Genomic DNA, 22,585 nt, shown 5'->3' with positions numbered 1-22,585 from the left:
GGTAACAGCGCCTACAAGAGAGTGCCTGGCTTCCACATGCCTGGGCTCTTTGATACGTGCAATCCCTAAGTGCCCATTGGCCGCAGTGCATCGCTGAGGACAATAACACTGAGCCCAGATCTAGCAATTCCCCTCTGTAGATCTCCAAGCACCTCAGCACAGGAGGGACAGTGCCATTATCCCCATTTGTGCAGACAGGAAAACTGAGGCAAATAATGGAAGAGCTGGGAACAGCCCCGAGCTCTCCTGACTCCCAGTCCAGTGCTCCACCCATGGGGCCACGCCGCCTCCTGACACCAGCGATCAGCAGCGAAGTCAGAAGCGCGGCTCCAACCTCTCCGGTTTCTAAAAAACGCTGGAGCCAGACAAATCACTCCCCTTGCAACGTGTTTCTTTTACCTTTGGGATTAAACGTCATCCCCAACCAGGCGCCCTTGGACTGGCTCTCGTAGGCTTGGAGATGCTCCCAAACGAACACATTCTCCATCTCATCCTGGATGGACAACACCGTGCCGCCGGCTGCAGAGGAAAAGGGACATCAGCGAGGAACGTTACCGGCCGCTCAGAGGAACAGAGGCGCAGCCTGCGGGTGCTGGATTTTGCTCCCAGTGGTGCACCTGCGCGCTTTGCTGAGACCTAACAGGAAGGGGCCTTTGTTTACGTAGATCCAACGCCCAGCAATGGTTCCACAGACAATCAGCTGGTGCAAAATGCCCGAGGTCATCAGAGTTCTGACAATTTACATCTACTGAGGATCTGTCCCACAGCCCTGCGAGAAGACGTGATTATTGAAAGGATCAGCTGATCACATGCCGAACACACGGGGAGATTCGGCCTGAGAGTGACTGAAGTGGGGAAGCACCAGGACAGAGATACACGAGGGCAGTGGGCCAGGAGAAAGGGGGATGAAGGTTAATTTATACTGGCCGTGAGGGATGGCAAGTGCTGGAGTCCATGCAACTGGCTCTGCATGGGAAGCGGTGGAAACTGCACTGCTTGGGGTATTTGAAACGAACTGGACAATTCACCGACAGGCACGTTCCAGGGACCAATCCTGCCCGGGAAGTGGGGGAAGCCCATGATCTAACGGGTCATAACCACCTTGCATTTGCTCGGGCTCGCGGCACTCGAACCTCATTCGTACCTTTCTGGCATCTCTTCATGGCGTCCTTCTGCCCCAGAGTGACCTCCATGTGGAAAGTGTAGCAGTGATTCCTGAAGGGGATCCAGGAGGAATCCTCCACCGACTTCGGGCAGCTCCCACTGTAACTCCACTTGTGTGACGGGGGGAACCCTGCAGAGGAGCCGAAGAATGGGTAAGGAGCTTTTCTTGTCCCTGGTGGTTCTCCACCCCGTCCCACCGTCGCTCCGCCTCTTCCCGCCCCCGCTCTGCCCCTTCCCCCAAGACCCCACCCTCGCTCCGTCTCTTCCCGCCTCCGCTCTGCCCCCTCCCTGAGGCCCTCCCCCCAATCAGCTAATCTGGGGTGCCGTCAAACAGCTGTGGCTGGATCAGGAGAGAGCACCCCAAGGGGGAGCAAGTGGGAGACCAAACAGCTCTTTCCAAGGAAACGGTGCAAGCCGGAGCATTGCTGATGACCCACCAACACTAGAGTTTAGGTCTTGTCTGTGCCCTGCCTTGCATGGACGGGCAAGGGGCATGAGCAAGAGAAGGCTCAGCCCATGTCTGGAACACCTTCCTGCCCAGCCAGCTCTGCACTGCAGAGCACAGCGTGCGCTCCTTGGATGGATTCTTGCTGCTCGGCCTGCAACCCGCCCAGCCATGGGGTCCGAAGCCACAGCCCGGCGTGCAAGCAGCTCTCCCCTGGTCTGCAGCTGCCCAGTGGAGCGGCACCAGGGGGGCCTGATGTGCTTCTTCCCCCCACTCCTCCAGCGTCTCCTCTGCTCCCGGGAGGCCGGCGCACAAACCTGTGTTGACCTTGCAGATAGCCCCTTGCAGTTTGGTGTCACAACCGGCCGTCCGCCAGGTCCCATCCACGTCCACGTAGGAGCAGCCTGTGATCTGCCGAGGCTCCCCATCCTGCCAGTTGACATAGGAGAGGCTCTCTTCTGTGAGCCAGGAATAGCTCCGGCCTCCCTGGAAACCACCGACAAAGGGGAAGGCTCAGGGGCAGCTCAGACCACCACCTCTCCCCTCCACAGCCGAGGGGACAAGCCCCTCCCTCCTACCTCCTCATTGGCCAGGCCGATCCAGAGCGGGGCCCGCAAGCTGCTGATGGCCTGGGTGAGGTAGGCCTGGGTGTAGGGATCCAGCACGCTGGCCAGCGTGGCGTTGCGGGTCTCACACAGCAGCAGGGCCTCCTGCCACTTCAAGGGTTTCTGCAGGATGCGGTAGGTGCTGTTGAGGTAGGAGAGCAGGGAGCTGGGGGACGGGGGGTAGCTGGTCCGGGATGAGCTCAGAGCTGGGTCTGGGGGAGGAAAGAGAGACGGTCAGATCTCCATCCAGAGTCTCCCTTTGCACTGGAGCGATGCCCCTCGGCAGTGCCACAGGGCGTCCCATCCCAGCGTGGGAGTGGGCCCTGGGGAGCGGGTGGGAACGGGACATAAGAACGGCCGTACTGGGTCAGACCAAAGGTCCATCCAGCCCAGTATCCTGTCTGCCGACAGTGGCCAGTGCCAGGTGCCCCAGAGGGAGTGAACCTAACAGGTAATGATCAAGTGATCTCTCTCCTGCCGTCCATCTCCACCCTCTGACAAACAGAGGCTAGGGACACTATTCCTTACCCATCCTGGCTAATAGCCATTAACGGACTTAACCTCCATGAATTTATCCAGTTCTCTTTTAAACGCTGTTATAGTCCTAGCCTTCACAACCTCCTCAGGCAAGGAGTTCCCCAAGTTGACTGTGCGCAGTGTGAAGAAGAACTTCCTTTTATTTGTTTTAAACCTGCTGCCCATTCATTTCATTTGGTGACCCCTAGTTCTTGTATTATGGGAACAAGTAAATAACTTTCCTTATCTACTTTCTCCACATCACTCATGATTTTATAGACCTCTATCATATCCCCCCTTAGTCTCCTCTTTTCCATGTGAAAACGCCCCCATGAGTAACTGTCGCACCAGCTCGGGGCAAGCATCTCGCTGGGCAAAACACGCCGCTGAACGGACAGCACAATGCCCCACCCCCGGTGGGCGGCACCCAGCTCCAGGAGAGAAGGCAGCCATCAGCTGCAGGTTTTTGTTCAAACCAGGAGACAGGCTGAGTAACGTGCGTGTGAGCGTGGGCTGGGGAGTCCCAGCCTGGGGGCACCGTGGCGCCTTCAGAGTCTCACAGCTGTGACTGTTTAGCACATGAGGATCCGGGTGCTGTCCACACGCAGAGCGAGACATGGGCCGGTGGCGCTGAGTGAGCTGCAAACGCTGCCCGCGTGGGACAGAATCCCGTTAAGGAGAAGGGCAGGCGCGACGCCGGTTGCTGAGACGTGGCGGGAGGGACGTGGGGTGCTTTGATGCTGGGCGGTGCAGCACCGTATCAGAGATGGATTTAGCTGGGCCTGGCACAGTATTAGAGCTGGGCCCAAACCCACAGCCTTGGCTCAGGATCTGAAAGCACCAGGGGGTGCATGTTTGGAGCCTGTATTTGGGCTCTGATTCAGTGCTCTGGCGTGGCTGCTGAGATACTGCAGGGAGGGGCATTCGAGGAACGGCGGTTGCGTTTCTTTGCAGCGTATTGTCGGACACTCTCAGCTGGACAGACACCTAGTGCCTGGGTGGCACACAGACTTCCCGCACCGATCCGTTCCCCAGCTCACGTTACAAGAGAATTTGGACAGTCAGCCCCACACGTGTGGCTAGTACCAGAGAACCCAGGCACAGCGCACACTGCCCAGAGACGCTGGATGCTGACAGCCGGGCGCAGAGCTGATCTGGCAGGAGCCAAGCCCAGCTGCAGCCAATGACCCAACAGAGACAGCTTGTAGGGGGCCGTGATGCCAGGTCACCAGGGGCTACGGTTACAGAGCTCATTTCTGACCTGCACCTGTCCCGCCTTCTCTGCAGTAGGTGCCACGGGCAAGGCACCTGCACACGCCCGGTGCTGTTGGCCCCTCTCCCCTACCTATGCTCCGCTGGCAGATGTAGCCGTGCTTCTCCTCCAGGCAGTTCCTGTCGTCCCAGCGGCCAGTGAAGTGGGGAGGGGAGCCGTGCCAAACCATCACGCAGTTAGTCTGCAAAACACAAGCCAGCGAGGTCAGCGCTGCCTCTGCAAGCCCTGCTCCGCTCGGAGGAGCGGAGGCGACTGGCCGCGTGGGCTGAGTGGCAAAGGCAGCCCCTCATGCTGACACGCAGACCGGTCGAAAGCCTGCTTGGCTTGACATGCCACAGCGAACATCCTTCCCAGGCGCGCACGCCATCCCTTGGGCCGCAGCCCCCACGGGTCCTGCGTTCCCGCTGGCGGGAGGGGACGACCAGCCGTACTCTGGAGGTCGGGTGTGTGTCATTACGAGTAGTGGTATCCCGAGCCCATCCCCTGAAACCGTCCCTGGGAGCGGAAAGGATCCTGGCCCCACATTCTGGCTGCCTGGCACCGTGATGGCAGCTAAAGCAGGTGGAGAGACTCCTCTAGTGAGACCAGCCCCACAGCACCCGCTCCCAGCGTGGCCAGAGCACGGCCAAGTCTCTGCTCCCTTCCTGGTGGTGCCGAGAGCCAAACCAGGCTGCTGCCAGCCTCCGGACTGGCACCATAAACCCCACCCCCTCCTGTGGGGCGCCGAATGCAGCCAGGGCTCCAGCCCGTAGAGTGCTACCGGGCACACTGCTCCTACCTATCTCCCGGACCTTCAGTCCCCGATAACTGCCCTGGCGGCAGCACGGGGAGAGACAGGGGAGCTAGAGGACACTGCCCCACCCCACTGCCAATGCAGGCTGATCCCCCTGGCGTATTCTCCCCCACTCTGTCCAGTCCCCTTTTAAACCTCCCATGCGGCAGGGCTCCCTCCCCAGCTCCTTGGGAGATGGTTCCACAGCCCGACAGCTTCCGCCGTCAGGACCCATTTCCCCCTTTGCTCATTGTTCATCCCAGACTCCTAGGTACCCACCCGCGCCCGGCTGCTGTCTATGGCTCCTCTCCCGGCCTGGGGATTCGCATCCTTCAGAGACATGCCCGAGGGTCACCTCTCCTCTCCTAGCCATTGTTTAGACAAGCAGAGCTGCCTATTGGCCAGTGCCCGGAAGATAAACCTCAGGGCTTCAACAAACCTCTAAGTATTAGGAATCAGGAGGAGACCTGCCTGGGGGTAGATTATCTGCAGGGTTCCTGCTCCTCCCTCTGAAGTCAGTGTTGGGGATGGGATACTGGGCTAGCTGGCCCAGCTCTGGGAATTCCTATGTTCCACCCATGCCCAGGCAGCCGGGCTGAAAGCAACGGGCTGGGCTAGTGCGGAGAGAAAGGGGCACAGAGAGTCGCTCACCGGTTTGTCGTTCGCTGTGGAGGTGCCGTACCCGGAGGGCTCCCCTGGGGCCCAGTTGACGTATCGAAGAGGTTCCGATTCCACCCACTGGAACTCCTGCTTGGCGTCGTGGAGGCCGAGCCAAAGGTCAAAGGTCACATTGGGAAGGATGGAGGTTATAAAAGCTGAAAGATGAAAACACAGGGGAAGCAGGGAACCAGCTGATCAATGGTGGAGTCACAGGGCACTGCCGAAAGCACATGCTCCTGACCCCTGTCTGCAGGTTCTGCACCTGGCCAGTCTCGGGGCCACAGCCCAGCTGTTAGACCAAACTCCCCACAGGCAGCCCTTGGGGTCCTGCCCTGAAACTGCTCAGCCCTGGCAGAAGAAGAGGCCCCAGGGGGATGCCCTACCTTGCTCTAGGTGGTTGGAGATGGTGGCCAGCACGGCGCCCTGGCTCTCACATGCTTGCTTCGCTTCCTGCCACTTCACCTGCTCGGCCTTGTTGTGGCCCTTGATGCTGAAACACTGGGCAAGGCCCGAGGGCAGATAAGAGACGTTCAGGGGGCGTTTCCCCAACCCAATGAGCAACGCACCCACCCGCCTCCCTGCCTACTCCCCTTCCTTGTGCTCCTGGGAACTTGTCTGAATCACTAGTTGTATTACTGCAGCACCCAGTTACAGACCAGAGCCCCAGTGTGCTAGGTGCTGTACAAACAGAATGAGAATGATCTCCGCTAGTAGACCCTTTACAAACCCGCACACAGACGCACCTATTCCCCACCTTAACCCCCTCCCACATACTGCCCTTCCCCGACTGACCACAGACCCCCTCTGCCACAAACACACCTTGTATCCTCCCCACTTCCCTACACACATGCACAATCCTCTCTCCTACACGCGCACACACAATCAGGGCCAGCTTTAGGCCAATTCCACCAATTCCCCCGAATCGGGCCCCGTGCTTAAGAGGGCCCCGCATCCAGTGGCAGGGCCGCCCAGAGTGGGGGGCAAGTGGCAGAGAATCCCTTCCCTGGCTAGAGGCACCTTTTTAATTTTTATTCACCCGGCGGCACTCCAGGTCTTTGGCAGCGGGTCCTTCACTCGCTCCAGGTCTTTGGCGGCGGGTCCTTCAGTGCCGCCGAAGACCCAGAGCGAGTGAAGGACCCGCCGCCAAAGACTAGGAGCGCGGCCTGGTGAGTACAAACCCCACATGTTTTTTTTAACGTGGTTTTTTTTTTTTTTTTTTAGTCATCCCTGTCGGGGCCCCATCGAAACTGTTCGAATCGGGCTCCGCACTTCCTAAAGCCGGCCCTGCACACAACTTCCTCTTCTGTCCACGTACCCAATGTAGCATTTCACTTTCCTCAGCCCCACAGCCAGGTCGTGGAAAGCCCCAGCAATGCTGCCCCTAGACCGGGGTGGGCAAACTTTTTGGCCCGAGGGCCACATCTGGGTGGGGAAATTGCATGTAGGGCCATGAATGTAGGGCTGCGGCTGGGGCAGGGGGTTGGGGTGCAGTGTGCAGGAAGGGGCTCAGGGCAAGGAGTTGGGTTGGAGGAGGGGTGCAGAGGGCTCAGGGAAGGGGGTTGGGTGCAGGAAGGGATGCACAGCGCGGGAGGGGGCTCAGGGCAGTGGTGCAGGGAAGGTTGTGGAGTGCGAGAGGGGGTTCGGGGCAGAGGGTGCATGTGCAGGCTCAGGGCAAGGAGTTGGGATGCAGGAGGGGTGCTGGGGGTTCAGGGCAGGGGGTTGGGGTGCAGGAGGGGCGCGGGGTGTGGCAGGGGGTTGGGGTGTGGGCAGGGGGTTGGGGTGCAGGAGGGGTGTGGCAGGGGGCTGGGGTTCGGGCTCCGGCCTGGCAACATTTACCTTGAGCAGCTCTGGGGTGGCAGTGGCACGCACCGGGGCCAGGGCAGACTCCCTGCCTACCCTGGCCCTGGCCCCGTCCCTGCATCACTCTGGGAAGCAGCCGGCACCACGTCCCTGCAGCCCCGGGGGAGAGGGGAGACAGAGGGCTCTGCGCACTGCACTTGCCCGTGGGTACCTCCCCCGAAGCTCCCATTGGTCAGGAACATGCAAGAGCAGCGTACGGAGCTGTATGCCCCCTCTTCCCCAGGGGCTGCAGGGATGTGGTGCTGGCCGCTTCCCGGAGCAGCGTGGGGCTCGCGGCGCCACAGGGGGGGCAACCCCACAGGCCGGATCCGGCCCGTGGGCCGTAGTTTGCCTACCGCTGCCCTAGAGGGTCCTAAACCAGGCCTGGGAGATCAGAACCGCAGGCGGGCACTTTGCACAAGAATAAGCAGAAAAGCAAGCAGACGCACATGGGGAGGGGTGGGACAGACAAGACAGACGGCCGTTGCGTCTGCAGGCCTTCTGGAATACCTTGTTGATGAACGGGATCCAGCCCCGTGCGCAGCCGCCAGGAACGGGCGTGGGCAGTGGTGGCAGAGAGGGCTTCACAGCAGTGGTGTTACTCCGTTTGCAGATATACGGCAGAGCAGTTAGACACTTCTGGTCCCCCCAGTCCTCTTCAGAGAAAAGGAGAGAACATGGACTTTCCTCTATATGCTCCAGGCAGCCCGTGGAACGTAACTCCCTCGACTGGAAGGGGCTTTGCTATTGCAAATACCTTGGTGCCTCCAGCATACCAGCTACCTCGACTATTAACCTCAGTTTGGGACATCTGTACCGGGCATGTGCAGAGGGGACGGGTGTGTAGGGGGGTCTGTCATGTAGGACTCACCTGCACAGTCCATGGTGGGTACATGGGATACTGGCTGGATTAGTCAGAGCAAGAGACTTGGAGTCAGGACTTGATTCCCAGCTCTGCCAGTCACTTGCTGGGCAAGCCACTTAGACCCAGCGCCCCTCCCCACCAAGATTCCCCCGGGGCTGACTCTCAGAGGTACCTAGCACCCGCAGTTCCCATAGACTTCACTGGCGGGTGCTCAGCACCTCTGAGAAATGGGCCAAGGTGTCTCCAGGCTGGGCTCCCAAAAACAGAGGCACCCAAACATCAGAGCCGCTTACGAAAATGTTGGCTCCCCCCATCTCCATGCCTTCGCTCTCCCATCAGTGAATCGGGGATCATGGTACTGAGCCGCCTGGCCGGAGGGGTCACTGACGGGGCTTTGAGATCGCTGCTCTGATAGCACGGCCATTCGCCTAACACGTACAAACCTCTCACCTCTGCTGGCCGTCACGTACACGCACTTCTTCTCCTTGCTGATTGGCCGCGGCTTGCCCGGCGCCCAGGAGATGAAGTTCAGGAGGGAGCCGTCGGACCACCTGGGGAAGGCGAGGGCAGGAAGTGTCAGCAGCGGCACGCGAAAGGGGGTGGGAGACGAGGCTACCGAGCAGGTTCTCGCACTCAGAGCCGGGGGGTGATTTCTGCAGCACAGGCTCCTTGCTGGGCAGCTCTCCCTGTGCCCCCTGCTGCTGCCCATGCACTGGGTGCACTCACCTGGCACGGGCCGCTTGTAATCGAGAGGGTGGGCTTCAAAGCAGCCAGTGTGGTGGAACAGCTGAGGAGTAATTCTGCTACCATCCAAGCCCAGGGGAGCCGGGTCACTGACCGCAGTGGAGAGGGGACCAGGAGCAAGCCGTGTGTGCAGGTATCACTACTGCCCTCTGCTGGTGGCACAGGCAGACCTGCGCAAGCATGTGGCTGGAGCTCCTATTCCACTCCCAGGCCAGGCACCGCTCAGTGCATACCCCCTGCCCAGGGGAGCTCCCAGACTAGTGTTAGACAAGATGTGTCCGGCGAGAGGAGAGTGGGGAAGGGGAATGGGGTGGAGACGGTGTGTTTACACAGTGAAGGCCCATGCATAGCACCACAGACTACACCTGGGTGAATTCTGATTCCTGGGCAGAAAGTTTAATACCCCATCAACTGAGTGCAGCCCACACCTGCTCACGCTGGCCCTCTTCTAACAGTGGTTTCATCTCATGCAGCGCTCCATGAGCCTGCCATAGGCTTCACCAACAGGGGCTGGCTAGTTAGCTCAGCAGCAGAGGCTCGTGCTTTAAGACACAGGTTTGATGCCCACTGCTGATGGCCCACCCAGGGCGTGGCCCTGCCCTGGCTGGAATGGAACTCGCTGCTCGAGGGTGTGCTGCAACCTGCCTGGGGGTGCTGATGGGAGCAGAGCACCGGCGCTCCGACCCAGCGGAGAAGGAGGTAGCCGGGCCTGCTTTCCTCATGACTTGTGCTCAGCGTGACGGGAACTGGCTTGTCAGCGTTGGCCACTTGCTCTCTAGGCTGGAGAGGCTCCGCACTCAGTCTTGGGGGGGGGGGGGGGCAGCATTTCCAGACCACTCTTCCGGGAGTGAGCAATTCTCACTGATGCCAGCGGGGAGCAGGTGTCTATCCGAGGGCAGAATGTTGGCCCCCCCAAGCTAAGGCATTTCCAGCTGGGATGAGCTGGGGAGTCCTGCCCCAGTGTCCCCACCACAGCTGGAATTTAATGTGGGGTTTCCAGTTGGATTTGCACTGAAACACAAGCCTCTTTACATTGGGGGGTGGGGGGGCCATGAAAGGAGTGCAGGATGCATGGGGAAAGAGGGGGGCAGACTCACTTGAATCGCCCGTCGTTTTCGTAGGTGTGCAACCCGATCCACCAGTGCTGCTCCTGGCCCCTGGAGAACTGGGGAATCAAAACACGGGACACGTCAGCGTCACAGGCCAAGCAAATCCAGCAGGGCCCCATTCAGCTACCGCCTTCTCCGCTGGGACCTACAGGAGCCGCCTGAGCCCGGCCCTCAGTCTGGGCTGTGGCCAGCAGTTTCTCCAGGCCTAGAACCTGGCACAGGTGCCCCGTGGCTATTGCGGGCTGGCTGGGTGATGAGCTGTGTGCAGCCTCTCAGACCCTGCAGTGCCTTCCTCAGAAGGGGAAGATGCTCAGTACCCACCCTCCTCCTCCTCCCTTCTCTTCATGCAGCAGCTTGGGGGAAACCAATGAGATGCTTTTGCTGGTGCCAGTCAGTGGCTTCATGCACCAGCCAGTGCAATGCACCACAGCCCTAAAGCCAAGCCAGAATCCGTTACACCGGGGTAAATCCCGGCGTCAGCTGATGCCCAGTGAAATTACACCCTTGTGACCCTGCTCTGGCTTCAATGATGGGAAGGGAGCATTTCCCACGACTGTGCAGACCTGCTCCCTGCTGAACGGCAGCGCTCAGTGACACGCAGGTGTCCAACAAGGACCCACGGATGCCCCCTGCTTGGCTACGTTCTCCTACCTTCTTCAGGCTCTGGCCCAAAAAATCCAGCTCGGCTTGGTTATGAACCGACACCAGCTCGGCTTGAAACCAGGTGCAGATCCGCTGAGCCTGCACCCAGGTTGAGTGATGCTCAAAGAATTTGTATTCTGCGTCCTGATATTTCACCCACTCTTTGCTGCCTGTGGACACAGAAGCACAGACAAGACGAGGCTGATGCTGGCTCGGCTGGGGAAAGCAGTGATGGAGCGAGGAGAGAATCTGCTCTTACAGGAACAGGCCCATCAGCAGCCCTCTATACAGCTTCCTTTGCATCGGTCCCTCTTGCCACAGGTGCTGGAATGCAACAAGCAAGGGGGTCTCCCTTTGGCAAGCTGGAGACATTTTAGTACCGTGAGAAACTGACAGCGCCAATGACCAGTGGAGCATCCGCTGTGCGAGCTTCCCCTCTGCAGCTCTACCAGTGCCCCCACACCTGATCTGCAGCCCCTCCTGCTGTGGGATCTCCCCGCAGTCCTGTTCAGGCCCCTCAATCCTGCTCTCCAGCACCCTGCGCTAGTCCCCACCTGGCCCTCAAGCCGGAGCTACACACCCCATGCCATTGCAGTCTTGCCTTCACCACTCCCTTGTCAGTTCTGCCAATTTCCCTTACTCCTGACCTGCGGCACTCTCTGCTGCTCCAGACTCGGGACCCCCAGCAGCACAGCTCTGCCGATGCACTTCAGTCCTGCCCTGCTATCCCAGCCCTCCCTGCTCCACTGATTCTGTGCGGCTCTTCCACCCCGACTGGGGCTGACGAAGGCACGGTCAGGGGGTAGGCGGAGGGCAAACGCCTCGCACTTTGGCTCCTCCCTTGCACTTCCATCGGGGACTCACGAGGTGGGTGGTTAAGCCCACGGCTCCCACGCTCCTGGGCACAGAATGAGTCCGAGGGTGCCCTGGGTTGCTCTCCAACGGGATCCATGCATGTTTGTGGCTGAGGGCATTTATCCACCAACGCCATCCCCCCTTCTGGCACTGCGCGGCTGCTGGCCCTTACTGAATGGCAGTGACATCCAAGCCACGGCTGAGCAAACCCTTAAGGGCAGGTCAGTATCTGGGGTGGGGGAGCAGTGCACCACGGGAGTTCGCCTGCAGACAGAAGGTTGGGCTCTGTGTTGTCCTTGTTACACAACAGCACAGCTGTGGGGAGCCTGGCCAGCATGGGAAGGACGGCAACACCCCTCGCTCTGGGCACCGGGCACCTCAGGATCGTACGATGGCCCCTCTAGAGAGGGGCACCCAAATCCAGCATTCTAGCTTTGCAGCCCAGTAACTCCTGGGGCCAACTGCACCCCGGGCCTTGAGAACAGCTGCCTGCTTGGTTTAGTAACTCTGTCGCTTTGGGTTATGGCCCAGGTCCCCCCCCCGGCCACTGCTGAGACCATGATGCCCAACAGACCAAATTCACGCCGGGTACAAGTGGGAGAACTCTAGTGACTCCTCTAGGGTTGTGCCTCCTTACACGATGGGTGAATTTTGTCCATCGGACATCCAGCTCTCTTTGCTAAGACATCCGTCCGTTTCACCCACCGCCTGCTTGTTTCATTCAACAGCATTTGCAAAACTTTACATACCGTTTGAAGACTAGTCTTGTGACTGGAATGCAGATTAGGGAGCCAGGACTCCTGGGTCCTTGTGTGATGCTGGGCAAGTCAGGCCACTGCCGTGTGCCTCAGTTTCCCCCTCTGTAAAACGGGGCCAGCGATACTGACCGAGCTCCAATGGGGTTTCTGAGGCTTTGCTCATTAACGTTGTTGGGTGGGAGACACCATGGAAGGACAGACACATCCACACGGGGAGACAGACGCTTCACTGGACAGGCACTCAGTCACATGCAAACAGGGGAGATGCACACAAGAGGCAGACTCTTCCCAGACACACGCACACCCGAGATCATAGAATCACAGACTATCAAGGTTGGAAGGGACCTCAGGAGGTCATCTAGTCCCACCCCTTGCTCAAAGCAGGACCAATCCCCAGACAGATTTTTGCCCCAGATCCCTAAATGGCCCCCTTAAGGACTGAACTCACAACCCTGGGTTTAGCAGGCCAATGCTCAAACCACGGAGCTATCCCTCCCTCCGCGCACGCACGCACCCACCCACCCTCCCCCCGGGATCTGGGCACGCTCATCGGGGGAGGCAGACAGCAGGGGATGCGCAGAGACGCCAACGTGTACGGAAACCTCCAGGAGATGATTCAGTAACACACCTTGGGTGGGGATCTCTGGCTCCTTCACATCAGCACCTGTTCAAACACAGAGGAGAAGGGGGATGAGGGATGCTCCTGAATTCAGCTCAACTCCTGCCTGCGGGCCTCAGCAGCTCAGATTCCTGCAAGGAAGACGCTTTCCCCCTTTACATTCAGGCCTGCGCCACGTCTGAAGAATCCACTCAGACTGATTTCAATTAAATAAAAGTAACTTCCCGAGCCAAGTGGTTTTGGCTGGCAGCAGCGTCCTCTGGCTTTCATACGGCTTCTGAATTATGGATCACCCGCTTCCGGAGCCTGCTGACATTCTCGCGCTCTGCTGTCCGGGACCTGGGGGGGATGTGTATGGATAATGACTTCTAATTACAGGGATATCAGAGCACTGCAGCAGCTGTTGGCACCTGCAGGGGGTTTGCGGTGATGGGAGGGAGAAGGGGAAATTTTATTTCATGAATCTAGAGCTGGGGAAAGGTGCAGAACGGGGGAATCCACAGGGTGAGCGTTGCATGGACTGTAGCAGCAGCAGCTTCACACAGTCACTGCCTGCAACCCTGACCAGGAATCACGCAGGCCAGAATTCCAAAGCAATCAACACTCCCAGCTGTGGCCAGGTTTTCCCAATTGCTCGACCCCCAACGCGCTGAGGCCTTATGAAAAATCTGGCCCTAAATTTCACCATGGGTGGAGGGCTGGAGGCGGTGCTGGGGATTGAGGACTTGGGGGGGAAAATCTAGCCCTTATTTGAGTGCCTAAAAGTGAACTGAGCTCTTTGGAGAGTTTGTCCCTTGGTGTCTATTGGAGATTTGAGCAATTTAGCAACTGGACCGAGGCTCCTGACACTCTGAAGACAGGCCACTGAGGAGCTCTCAGATTGCTGGTAATGACTTTGGGCCAGTGCCAACCTAGACTCTAAACATGAAAGACTCCAAGTGCCAGACTCAGTCCCCTCCGCCAGCCAGCTCCCTGCGAATCGACCAAGGGTTTCAGTTTTTGCTCAGTGTCCTCAGAAGCCCCCCAGATTTGCTATTCGGTCTGAAGGGGCACGAAGCATTGGGAAGATCGAAGAGCTAAAAGTGCATCAAGCAAGACCGTCTCTTCTGCTCTCTAGGGGTTTTGCGGATGTGTATAAATAAACCACTCAAGCGCCACTCTGGTGGTTTACAACAGCACCAGGAACCTTCAATAACAACTCAGCCTTAAAGGCAGAGGGGTTGTGTGCCTGTGCACGCCTATATTTAGAACAGGTTTTCTAATCTATCTACACATGCACACACACACACCCTCACACACACACACACACACACTGCATCTTCTATAAACATCACACACACAAAATTATAATAATCAAGCTTAGAAGCGTTTTGTAATCGCTTAAATCTCATTTATCCGTCCGCCCCGAACTTCCCTAACAAGCTCAGACACTGGCCCTTCGGGGCCACTAAGCTCATGGTACATTTCAAGCTTCAGTTACCTTTGCTGAAGAGGTCTCAAAAAACTAGGGCTTAGATTCTTCCATGAACAATGGGAGAAATGGATTATTTTCCATCCGGCTGTAACTCCAACCGTGGAAGGGATTTGGCTCAAAAAAGAAAAATCACCTTTATGCCAAAGCCAAATCTGAACGGAGCCAGCCCCGGAGGTGAACATTTCCGAGCGATACGAGCGTGTGACCGCAGAGGGGTGGGGGGTTTACAATGGAAATAGTTTTAATGACACTGACCACACCCCAACTACTGTAATTATATGCATGCTTGCTACAACTGGCCTCAGTATCTCTGTGCCCCTCAGGACTCCACCAGGAAAACGGAGATAGCACCACCTTACCTCCCGGGGCATTGGGAGAGTAAAGTCAGTAACATTTGTGAATCACTCAGACATGGTGCTGCTGCGGGTGTCACAGAAAAGCCGTCGGAAATTAACAATTCTGTATTCGGAGCTGAGTTCGGACGGTGTGCAACAAATGATGCGAGGCAGTGTAGCCTAGTGGATGGGACAGGGACTCAGGAGACTGGGTTCAATTCCTGGCTCTGCCACTGCTTTGCTGGGTGACCTTGGGCAAGTTACTGCTCTGTGCCTCAGTTTCCCCATCTGTCAAATGGGGATAACCATACTGCCCTCCTTTGTAAAGCGCTCTGGGATCAGTGGGTGAAAAACGCTAGATAAGAGATACAGTTTTTATTACGGTTAAACAAAGCTTGAGGCCACACACTGAATGATCAGGTTAAAAATTCGTACTGAAGAGCTGCTCAGGCAGCGAGCACTATCTTGGGCACTGAATACAGTGGTGCCCTGTGGAAAACGAAGCGTGTAACCACGTAATTAAGGACTGTGTCATAATACATATACAGAACAGGGCTGAATTAAGGTTGCACAGGAAACCTTAACTCCAGAATTTCCTAACTTTGGAATGCTCGCAGGTTTTTTCGCGGTGCAATGTATATTTCAGAAAACTCAACCTCTCCTGACTGGTTGTGTGCTGCGAGTTTCGGGAGGCTACACTATAGTCTTCATACAAACCACCAGGCGGAATCCCTGCTTTAAACAAGAAACTCAATGGAACCATAAACGACTGAGTCACAACCAATTCCTCCTTATTTCAACGGCTATCCAGGGATTTGGTCCAAAATTCCTTCACAGCTTTGAAAATTTCAGACATCATGTACAAATGGACAAAGGATCTGTCTTCACTTCCTTTCCCAAACGGTCATGTGGGCTCACTGTGATTAAAAATGGTTACAGCGATGGACAGCCAACATTTTAACAAAGGGCTCCCACAAAATTACTCCTCGCCTGCCAGCAACCCTGCCTCTGTGCATGGTCATGCACAGATCAGAGGAATGAATTCATTGGTTTTCCCATTTAAACAAAACTACTTTCTCATAAAAATAACCCAAACCACTTGGCAAACAAACTTAAGTGCATTTGCTGAAAATATTTAGATTTCGCTCCTTAAGCCCGTCAGTGTGTTGATAGTACTGCGGGGAGGGATCAGCGTGTGTAATTTGAAGAGTGTGTGCATCTGTGTGTGTAGAGCTTTTAGGGGAGCCGTGGTGGGTGGAGATTTCCTCCCACCAGGAATTGTTCAGAAACATCTGCAGTTTGGGGCTATTCCATTCTACCCACATTCTTGTCCCAACCCCATCACCGGAGTTTGAGTGCCTCCTGGCATAGGCGCCGACTCCGTGGGTGCTCTGGGGCTGGAGCACCCATGGGGAAAAATTGGTGGATGCTCTGCACCCACTGGCAACTCCCCACCCCCACCCCAGCTCACCTCCACCCCGCCTCCTCCCCTGAACGCGCCACTTCTCCCCTAGCTCCCAGCGCTTCCCACCGCGAAACAACTGTTTCGTGGCAGCAAGTGCTGGGAGGGAGGGAGGGGGAACGCGGCGTGCTCGGGGAAGAGGTGGGGCCGGGCGGGGATTTGGGGAGTTGTCCAATAGGAGCAGGGAGTGGATGGATTTGGGGCAGGGACTTTGGGGAAGGGGTTGGAAGGGGGGGGGGGCGGGGGCAGGGCATGGGTGGAGTCGGGGAGGGGCCAGGATGGGGCACGAGCACCCACCGGCACCGGGAAAAATTGGTGCCTATGCCTCCTGGTCATGCTTCGAGCGATGTGACTGACATCTGTCACGTGTTCCATCTTCTCGCCCATCCTCTCTCTCATTGTGTCTGGGAGTGCAGTGTTTTGGGAGGGTTGTTTGGGGTTTTGTCCCGTCTCCTCAATCTAGTGCATTCCGAAGGCAGAACATTTCCTCCTCACATGTAGCTATAGATGCTCCCCAGCAAGACATCAGCTCTGGCCAGGAAGGCTTAGGGTATGTCTACACAGCAAAACGGGGGGTTGGTGGGAGAGGCGGGTTGACTCGGGTTAACTAACTCAGGGTAAAACAGCAGTGAAGACACAGCAACTTGGGTTAACTGGGTGAGTTCAACCCCAGGCTCCTGTCTAGGCTTGAGGTTGAGCTGCTAAGTGACCCTTTCTTCACGGCTACTTTAACCCAAGTTAAGAACACCCTTATTTTCGCAGTGCTGACACAGCCTTGGTTACATCCAGAAAGAGGCGGCTCCATCTCAGGCAGGGAAAACTCCCTACACTGCCTTGTGACAGACTCCAAACGAGCAACCCCTGAGAGCCCTCGTCAGTGATCCCTTTCCTACCACCCAGGGGTGCTGGGAGGCTGAATTTTCCCATGTCTGCAAAGTGCTCCAAGATCAGCGGACGGAATACACTGCATTCTCCTCCGCCTGCCTCCACCCTGTGCCCCTCTTCCCCGTTACCTTTGGGCAGTTTGCAGATCCAGTCCAGCTGTGATTCACACTGCATGGGCATCCACTGCAAGGACGCCAGGTCCAGCACTGCACAGTTACGGATGTCGTCATCGTCATGGTTACTGCGGTCAAAGTTGTGGTAGGAAAACTGGGAGCCAGGAAAGATGGGCAGAGTTAGAGCCTGCAAACTTGTCACCCCACTGGGCTGGACAATTGGCCCGTACCGTCTGGTCTCCGGGTGCAACGGATCAGAGGGTTGATCCATCTATAGCGCTATGGCATTCTGACTCCCATAATGCACCCAGCCAGCTGTGCAATGCTGTACCTCCCCAGTGCCCAGCTAATCCCAGTACCAGCGCAAGAACGGTTTGCCCCATCTCAGCCTCATTCCCTCTGCCCTACACCTTGCATCTGTGTAAAAGTGGGTGTGAAAAGTTCCAGGTCAGGACAGTGGTGCTTTCCATCCATTTTGGACACATGGCGCAGGGCACCGGGGAATGGGATCCCAATCGCTAATATGGGTCCAAAAATGATGCAGCCCTTTTTCTAATATGTGGCCACAGTAGCTGTCCTATGGTGGAATCAGAGTCAGGTGGGAGCAGGGACTTCTGTGTCTTTCTCTCTTTCAAAGCCCAATGCTGCAGTCACTGTCTTGTAGAAGGATCAGACATGAAGGATTAGGCCAGTGGTTTTCAACCTGGAGTCCGCAGACCCCTGGAGGTCCACAGATTATGGCAAAGATTTCCAAAGGGGTCTGCACCTCCATTCAAAATCTTTTAGGGGTCCGCAAATGAAAAAGGTTGAAAACCACCGGATTAGGTCAAAGGAAAGTCGAGCCTCTATGGCCTCTCTTGCTCCTCGGTGGCTCTCTATCCGACCAGCCAGGAGGACGGGAAGAGTCCCAGGGACTTTGTCAAAGAGAAAAGGGGACAACCCCGGAGCCGTACCAGTATTATCCTGTCTCAATAAAACAGCTTTCAGTGCCCAAGGGGATCATCCCAGGGAGTCGTAAAGACGAGGTGCTGGCCACTTGTGCTTAGTAAAAAGCTCATAGCTCATTTGGCAAGTCAGAGGATCCGATCCTCGGCGGGGGCAAATCAGCATTCCTCTGTTAACGTCAATAGCGTGACACCGGCTTGCACCAGCTCTGGATTTGTTCTGTGGTGCCCTGACCAAATTCCCAATGGGTAATTGTCACCTTCTGCCTCCCTAAAATTCCCCCTCTCCTGAACTACCGCACAGCACCACTGAACAGCTGTTGTCGTCCACCCCAGAGGTGGCTGCATTTCAGCAACCGGTGAAGTGGCTCCTCTCTCTCTATCTATGTCGATGGTTTGCAGTCAGCGTGTCCGGCACTGTGAGGTCTTTGGACACCCGCGCAGAGCCCGTGGCCACCCTGCTTGCCTCTCAGTGTCTGGCACCTGTTCCTGTGCAAAGCGCATCTGCACTCACCCCGAGGCCGTCGCTCCACCTCCAGCTCCTCACTGCTCCAGGATCCCGCCGGTTCAAGCCAATCCAGAACCAGTGCTGCTCGTGGATCTCCGGTTCCGATTCGCTGGAAGAAACCACCCGGAGCTGGTGAACTGGGGGAAGGGGAAACACTGCCTGTCTCCTTCCTTTAGCATGGAGCCGGCGGGGGAGCTATTAGGAAGAATGCCCAGGGCCAGTTCTAATGCCCCCTGGATGCACCGCAGCGAGAATGGGCCAAGCGCAGGTGGTACATCCCACAATGCAGCTGCAAATAGGATTTTATCCCCATCCCCAGGAATACCAGTGGGAAAAAATCACGTATACACCCACTTGAGGCACTCGTGTGTGCATGCTTTGCCTACAGCGTACACCCTGCCTAGGCACCGGCACTGGCAAAACATACATGTATGCACATGTGCACGGATACACACAGACACAGGACATAGAAAATGCCACACAGGATCGGACCAATGGCCCAGCTAGTCCAAGTACCCTGTCTGAGATGCTTCAGCGGAAGGCACAGGAACCCCCAGTAGAGAATTATGGAATAACCTGCTCATGGGGGTTTAGTAATTCTGTCGCTTTGGGTTATGGCCCAGAGCCCCCCGTCCCTGCCAAGGGGGTGGGGGAGTTTCTCGGGCAGTTATATAGAGATGCAGTTTCTCATTGGCTTATGCCCTGTAGCAGAAAGCTTCACACTCCTTGGTTTCAATCTTTACTGTGTACCTCTGGGTGTTCTCGTGATCCATATTAATGCCTGGAGTCCTGCTAAGGTCTTGGCCTCAAAGAGGTATTGTGGCAGTGAGTTCCACAAGCCAATCATCCCTTATGGAAAAAACGTGTTTCCTCATTTTACGGCTTGCTCCCTAGAATGTCACGGAGCAGCTCCTTGTTCTGACAAGGAAGGGTAAATAGCTACACGTTTCTCACCTACCTACTTGCCAATTCATATTATTACCATGGGCTCCGGGCACCGTCTCGAGTCTATTCAGTATTTCATACACGTGTCAGGTCCTTGTTGCCTCCCCAAAGTAAACAGTTCCAGTCTTTTCAGTCTCCTGTGCTATGTTCACACATTTACACACACGATACGTACCCGCTCACACTCAGGTCAGTGTACATGCTTTGCCTACAAAGCCGTACATATGCACACGGACAATCATGCACATGAGCACACAGACACATACGACAAATACATGCAGACTCTTGTACACACAGCCGCCGGCACATGGGTGCAAGAGTGTATGTGCACGTGCACGGGCACCTAGATCGGTGCACACGCCCACGCCCCCTTTTCAACCGACTCCTCACCCGAAGATCTTGTTCAGGGTGTTGGCCACAAAATGCTCCTCCTCATAGCTGCCCAGGCTGAGAAGCTGCGCCCCCAGGTCACGGCAGAACAGCTGGGCCAGAATCCAGGTCTTCTTGTCCTGCAGCTTGTCGTAGTTAAACACCTGGCGTGGGAGAGAGGGGCAGACTCACTGCTCTGCTCCCTGCCCAGAGCACGCCCACGATTCCCTTCTGCTGCTTCCAAGCTGCTGCCCCTGTCGCCAGGGGTACGTTACACACGAGGAGAAGTGGAGCCTGCTCCAGCCCGACCTCTGGTGCATCTGGCTGGGCGGCCGAGGCCTGTCTGGTCATGGTGCATTCTCAGCAGCACAGACCAGGCACCTGCCACTACACCCCACCCCATGGCCAGCTCCCCGGGGGGCCTCCACACCGTGTTTTAAAGAGCTTCAAATACCCGCGGGTGCCAATCACAGCCTGGTGACACGCAGGGCCTGTCCCATAGCACCGGCTGCCCTGTGCAACATGTACCAAGAGCAGCAGAACTGAGCAGGTTACAGAAGCTTAATGCTCCAGCCGAGAGTGCAGTGAGCAAGGGAGAGGGGTGGAGGCTCTCCAGAGCTAGCAGGAGCTTCTCTGCCATCCCAAATACCTACAGATAGAAAAACCTCTCGGCCAGCTGCTCCACCTCCCAGCCTGCCGCATCCAGTCCTGGGGATGAGAAACTGGCTCGGCCAGGCAGCCTGCTTTCCATCCTCCACAATGACAGCAGCAGAGAGACAGACCCAGAGGGGTGTAATTACCCCCCGCCTCCGGCCTCTCGCTGCTAGGCAGCTCCCCACACACAGAGGCCAAGGCCCAAGGAGCCTTCTCCACCACTCCCTGCCCAGGAGGCAGCTACACTGCCGGTGCTTGGGCTCCGGATGCCCACGGACTGGGAGGTCCAGCACCTCCAGCAGCACTGGTCCCCTGAGGTGTTTGGGGAGAGCAGGCCCACAACTCTGTCCCACCCTCTAGCCAGCCAGGAGGGCTGGATGGGCGCACGGGGGAGGGAAGCTCACCTTGGAACTGGGCCGAGCAGCAGGGGATGCAGTGTCTGCCTCGCCCCTGCAAACCTCCAGGAGCTTCTGCCAGAATGCAGGGCCTCGGCACCCTGCCTCCAGGGCAGGGCTGTGGCTTAAAGGCATCCTGCCTCGGGAGGGCGTGTGTGTGACAGACTCAGTCTGGCCGGTCTTGCTTCCCTGGGTGCACACTCGCTCCCTTCCCTCTTTACAACCACGGCCGTCTCACCTGCCTCGCAAGGGCACCAGCAAGGGCTCTACAGGTCGCCTGGTTTCCCTGCAGTGACCTCTGTGGTCATGGCTGGCAGAGGGTTGCCAGGTAGCCGGTTTTCGACTGAACAGTCCAGTCGAAAAGGGGACCTGGCAATGTCTGGGCAGATGTACTGACCGGACACCAAAAGTCCCGTTACCGTGGGCCAGGGGACGACGGAAGGGAAGGGTGGAGAGGCTCTAGCTAGAAGGAAGGGGGAGGGGAGACAGGAGCAAGCAGGGGTAGGGCCTTGGGGGAAGAGGGAGAGCAGGGGCGGGGCCTTGGGGTGGGGGGAGAGACAGAGCGGGGAGGAAGGGGTCTGTGTTCCGGTTGTCAGCAGTTAGGAAGTTGGCAATCCTAGGCTGGCAGCTTTGGGGTGGGATGCAGCCACCCCAAGGATACAGAACGTGTGTCTACACCGCACACTAAGCCTGGGTCTGTGGGACCCAGACTTTCAGTGTTTCCAGCCCTGTGCTTGAGAGTCCACACTGAACTGCAAACCGGGGCTTCCAATTGCTGGCCCCGGGTCTCACAGCCGTGCTAACGCGTCCACGCCGCACTACACAGAGTTTCTGACTCGGATCTGCAGCCTGAGCTGCGTCCACACTGCAAAATGACGGGGCTTGGAGCTGAGCCTCACTGGGGCTCGGGCTCTGACCCACCCACTAGCAGCGTCTTAGGACCCGGATCCTGAGTGCTCGCTAACCGGAGTCAGACTGATTTCCATGTGGACGGACGAGGAGGTTGGATTCAAACCTGAACCAGGGCCTGGATTTAGTATACAGTGTAGACAAACCCAGAGAACCCTGCTGTCTTCCCTGGGACACGTTGGTTTCTTACCTTGTAGCAGTGTCGGAGCTTGGGGTCCGAGCTCCACCCCTGGGGGCATGAGCCGGTGAGGCTGGGCGTCGGGTATGGGGCTGGTAACTCGGGGTTCACCGGGGTGACCAAGTTCAGCCTGCAGATGTATTTAGCCCTGAATGTGCTGCAGTTCTTCACCTCCCATAGCCCCATGGAGCTCCCCGTGGCCAGGGCGACGCAACCGCCTTTGTTGTAACCTGGAACGCTCGTGGAAAGGGGGCAGAGAGGGGGACAAGGTTTGAGCCTAGATAGTGGAGTGTGGAACCCAGCCACCTACCCGTGGTGTAACAGGCCCCCGCCTAGCGATATCTTCGCTGACCCATCCCCCTACCACCTGGTGGGCACCAAGCAGACAGACCCCACTGCTGCCCTGGGGCATCCAGAAGCAGGGGAGGCATGGCTGGCGGTGCCACCCTCCAGAGGGTAGAACGGGTGAGGCATGGAGAAGTTACACGATGGGGATGGGGGGCGGTGGAGCTAAAACATCTCAGGAACGAGTGGGACCGATCCTCTCC

The 22,585-nt window shown here is 57.3% G+C and overlaps 1 protein-coding gene across 1 annotated transcript in view; it reads right to left on the bottom strand.

The window, feature by feature from the left end:
• MRC2 (mannose receptor C type 2) overlaps positions 1-22,585 on the bottom strand; it is a 98,196-nt gene that overhangs the window by 8,794 nt on the left and 66,817 nt on the right. The window contains exons 12-27 of the mRNA XM_034755841.1: positions 22,050-22,267; positions 19,923-20,065; positions 18,594-18,696; positions 17,151-17,289; positions 12,876-12,911; positions 10,644-10,804; positions 9,981-10,048; positions 8,590-8,690; positions 7,785-7,930; positions 5,819-5,933; positions 5,427-5,590; positions 4,076-4,184; positions 2,188-2,426; positions 1,927-2,095; positions 1,145-1,294; positions 400-519 (exon numbers count right to left, since the gene is read on the bottom strand). Of these exons, the coding sequence (XP_034611732.1) occupies positions 400-519; positions 1,145-1,294; positions 1,927-2,095; positions 2,188-2,426; positions 4,076-4,184; positions 5,427-5,590; positions 5,819-5,933; positions 7,785-7,930; positions 8,590-8,690; positions 9,981-10,048; positions 10,644-10,804; positions 12,876-12,911; positions 17,151-17,289; positions 18,594-18,696; positions 19,923-20,065; positions 22,050-22,267 (2,181 nt within the window). The remainder of the gene's footprint in view (positions 1-399; positions 520-1,144; positions 1,295-1,926; positions 2,096-2,187; positions 2,427-4,075; positions 4,185-5,426; positions 5,591-5,818; positions 5,934-7,784; positions 7,931-8,589; positions 8,691-9,980; positions 10,049-10,643; positions 10,805-12,875; positions 12,912-17,150; positions 17,290-18,593; positions 18,697-19,922; positions 20,066-22,049; positions 22,268-22,585) is intronic.

Source organism: Trachemys scripta, chromosome 23 (genome assembly GCF_013100865.1).
Source record: "Trachemys scripta elegans isolate TJP31775 chromosome 23, CAS_Tse_1.0, whole genome shotgun sequence".
In the NCBI taxonomy this organism is placed as follows: Eukaryota; Metazoa; Chordata; order Testudines; family Emydidae; genus Trachemys; species Trachemys scripta.
Note: the sequence above shows the minus strand (reverse complement) of the source record. Positions and strands in the feature narration are given on the sequence as shown.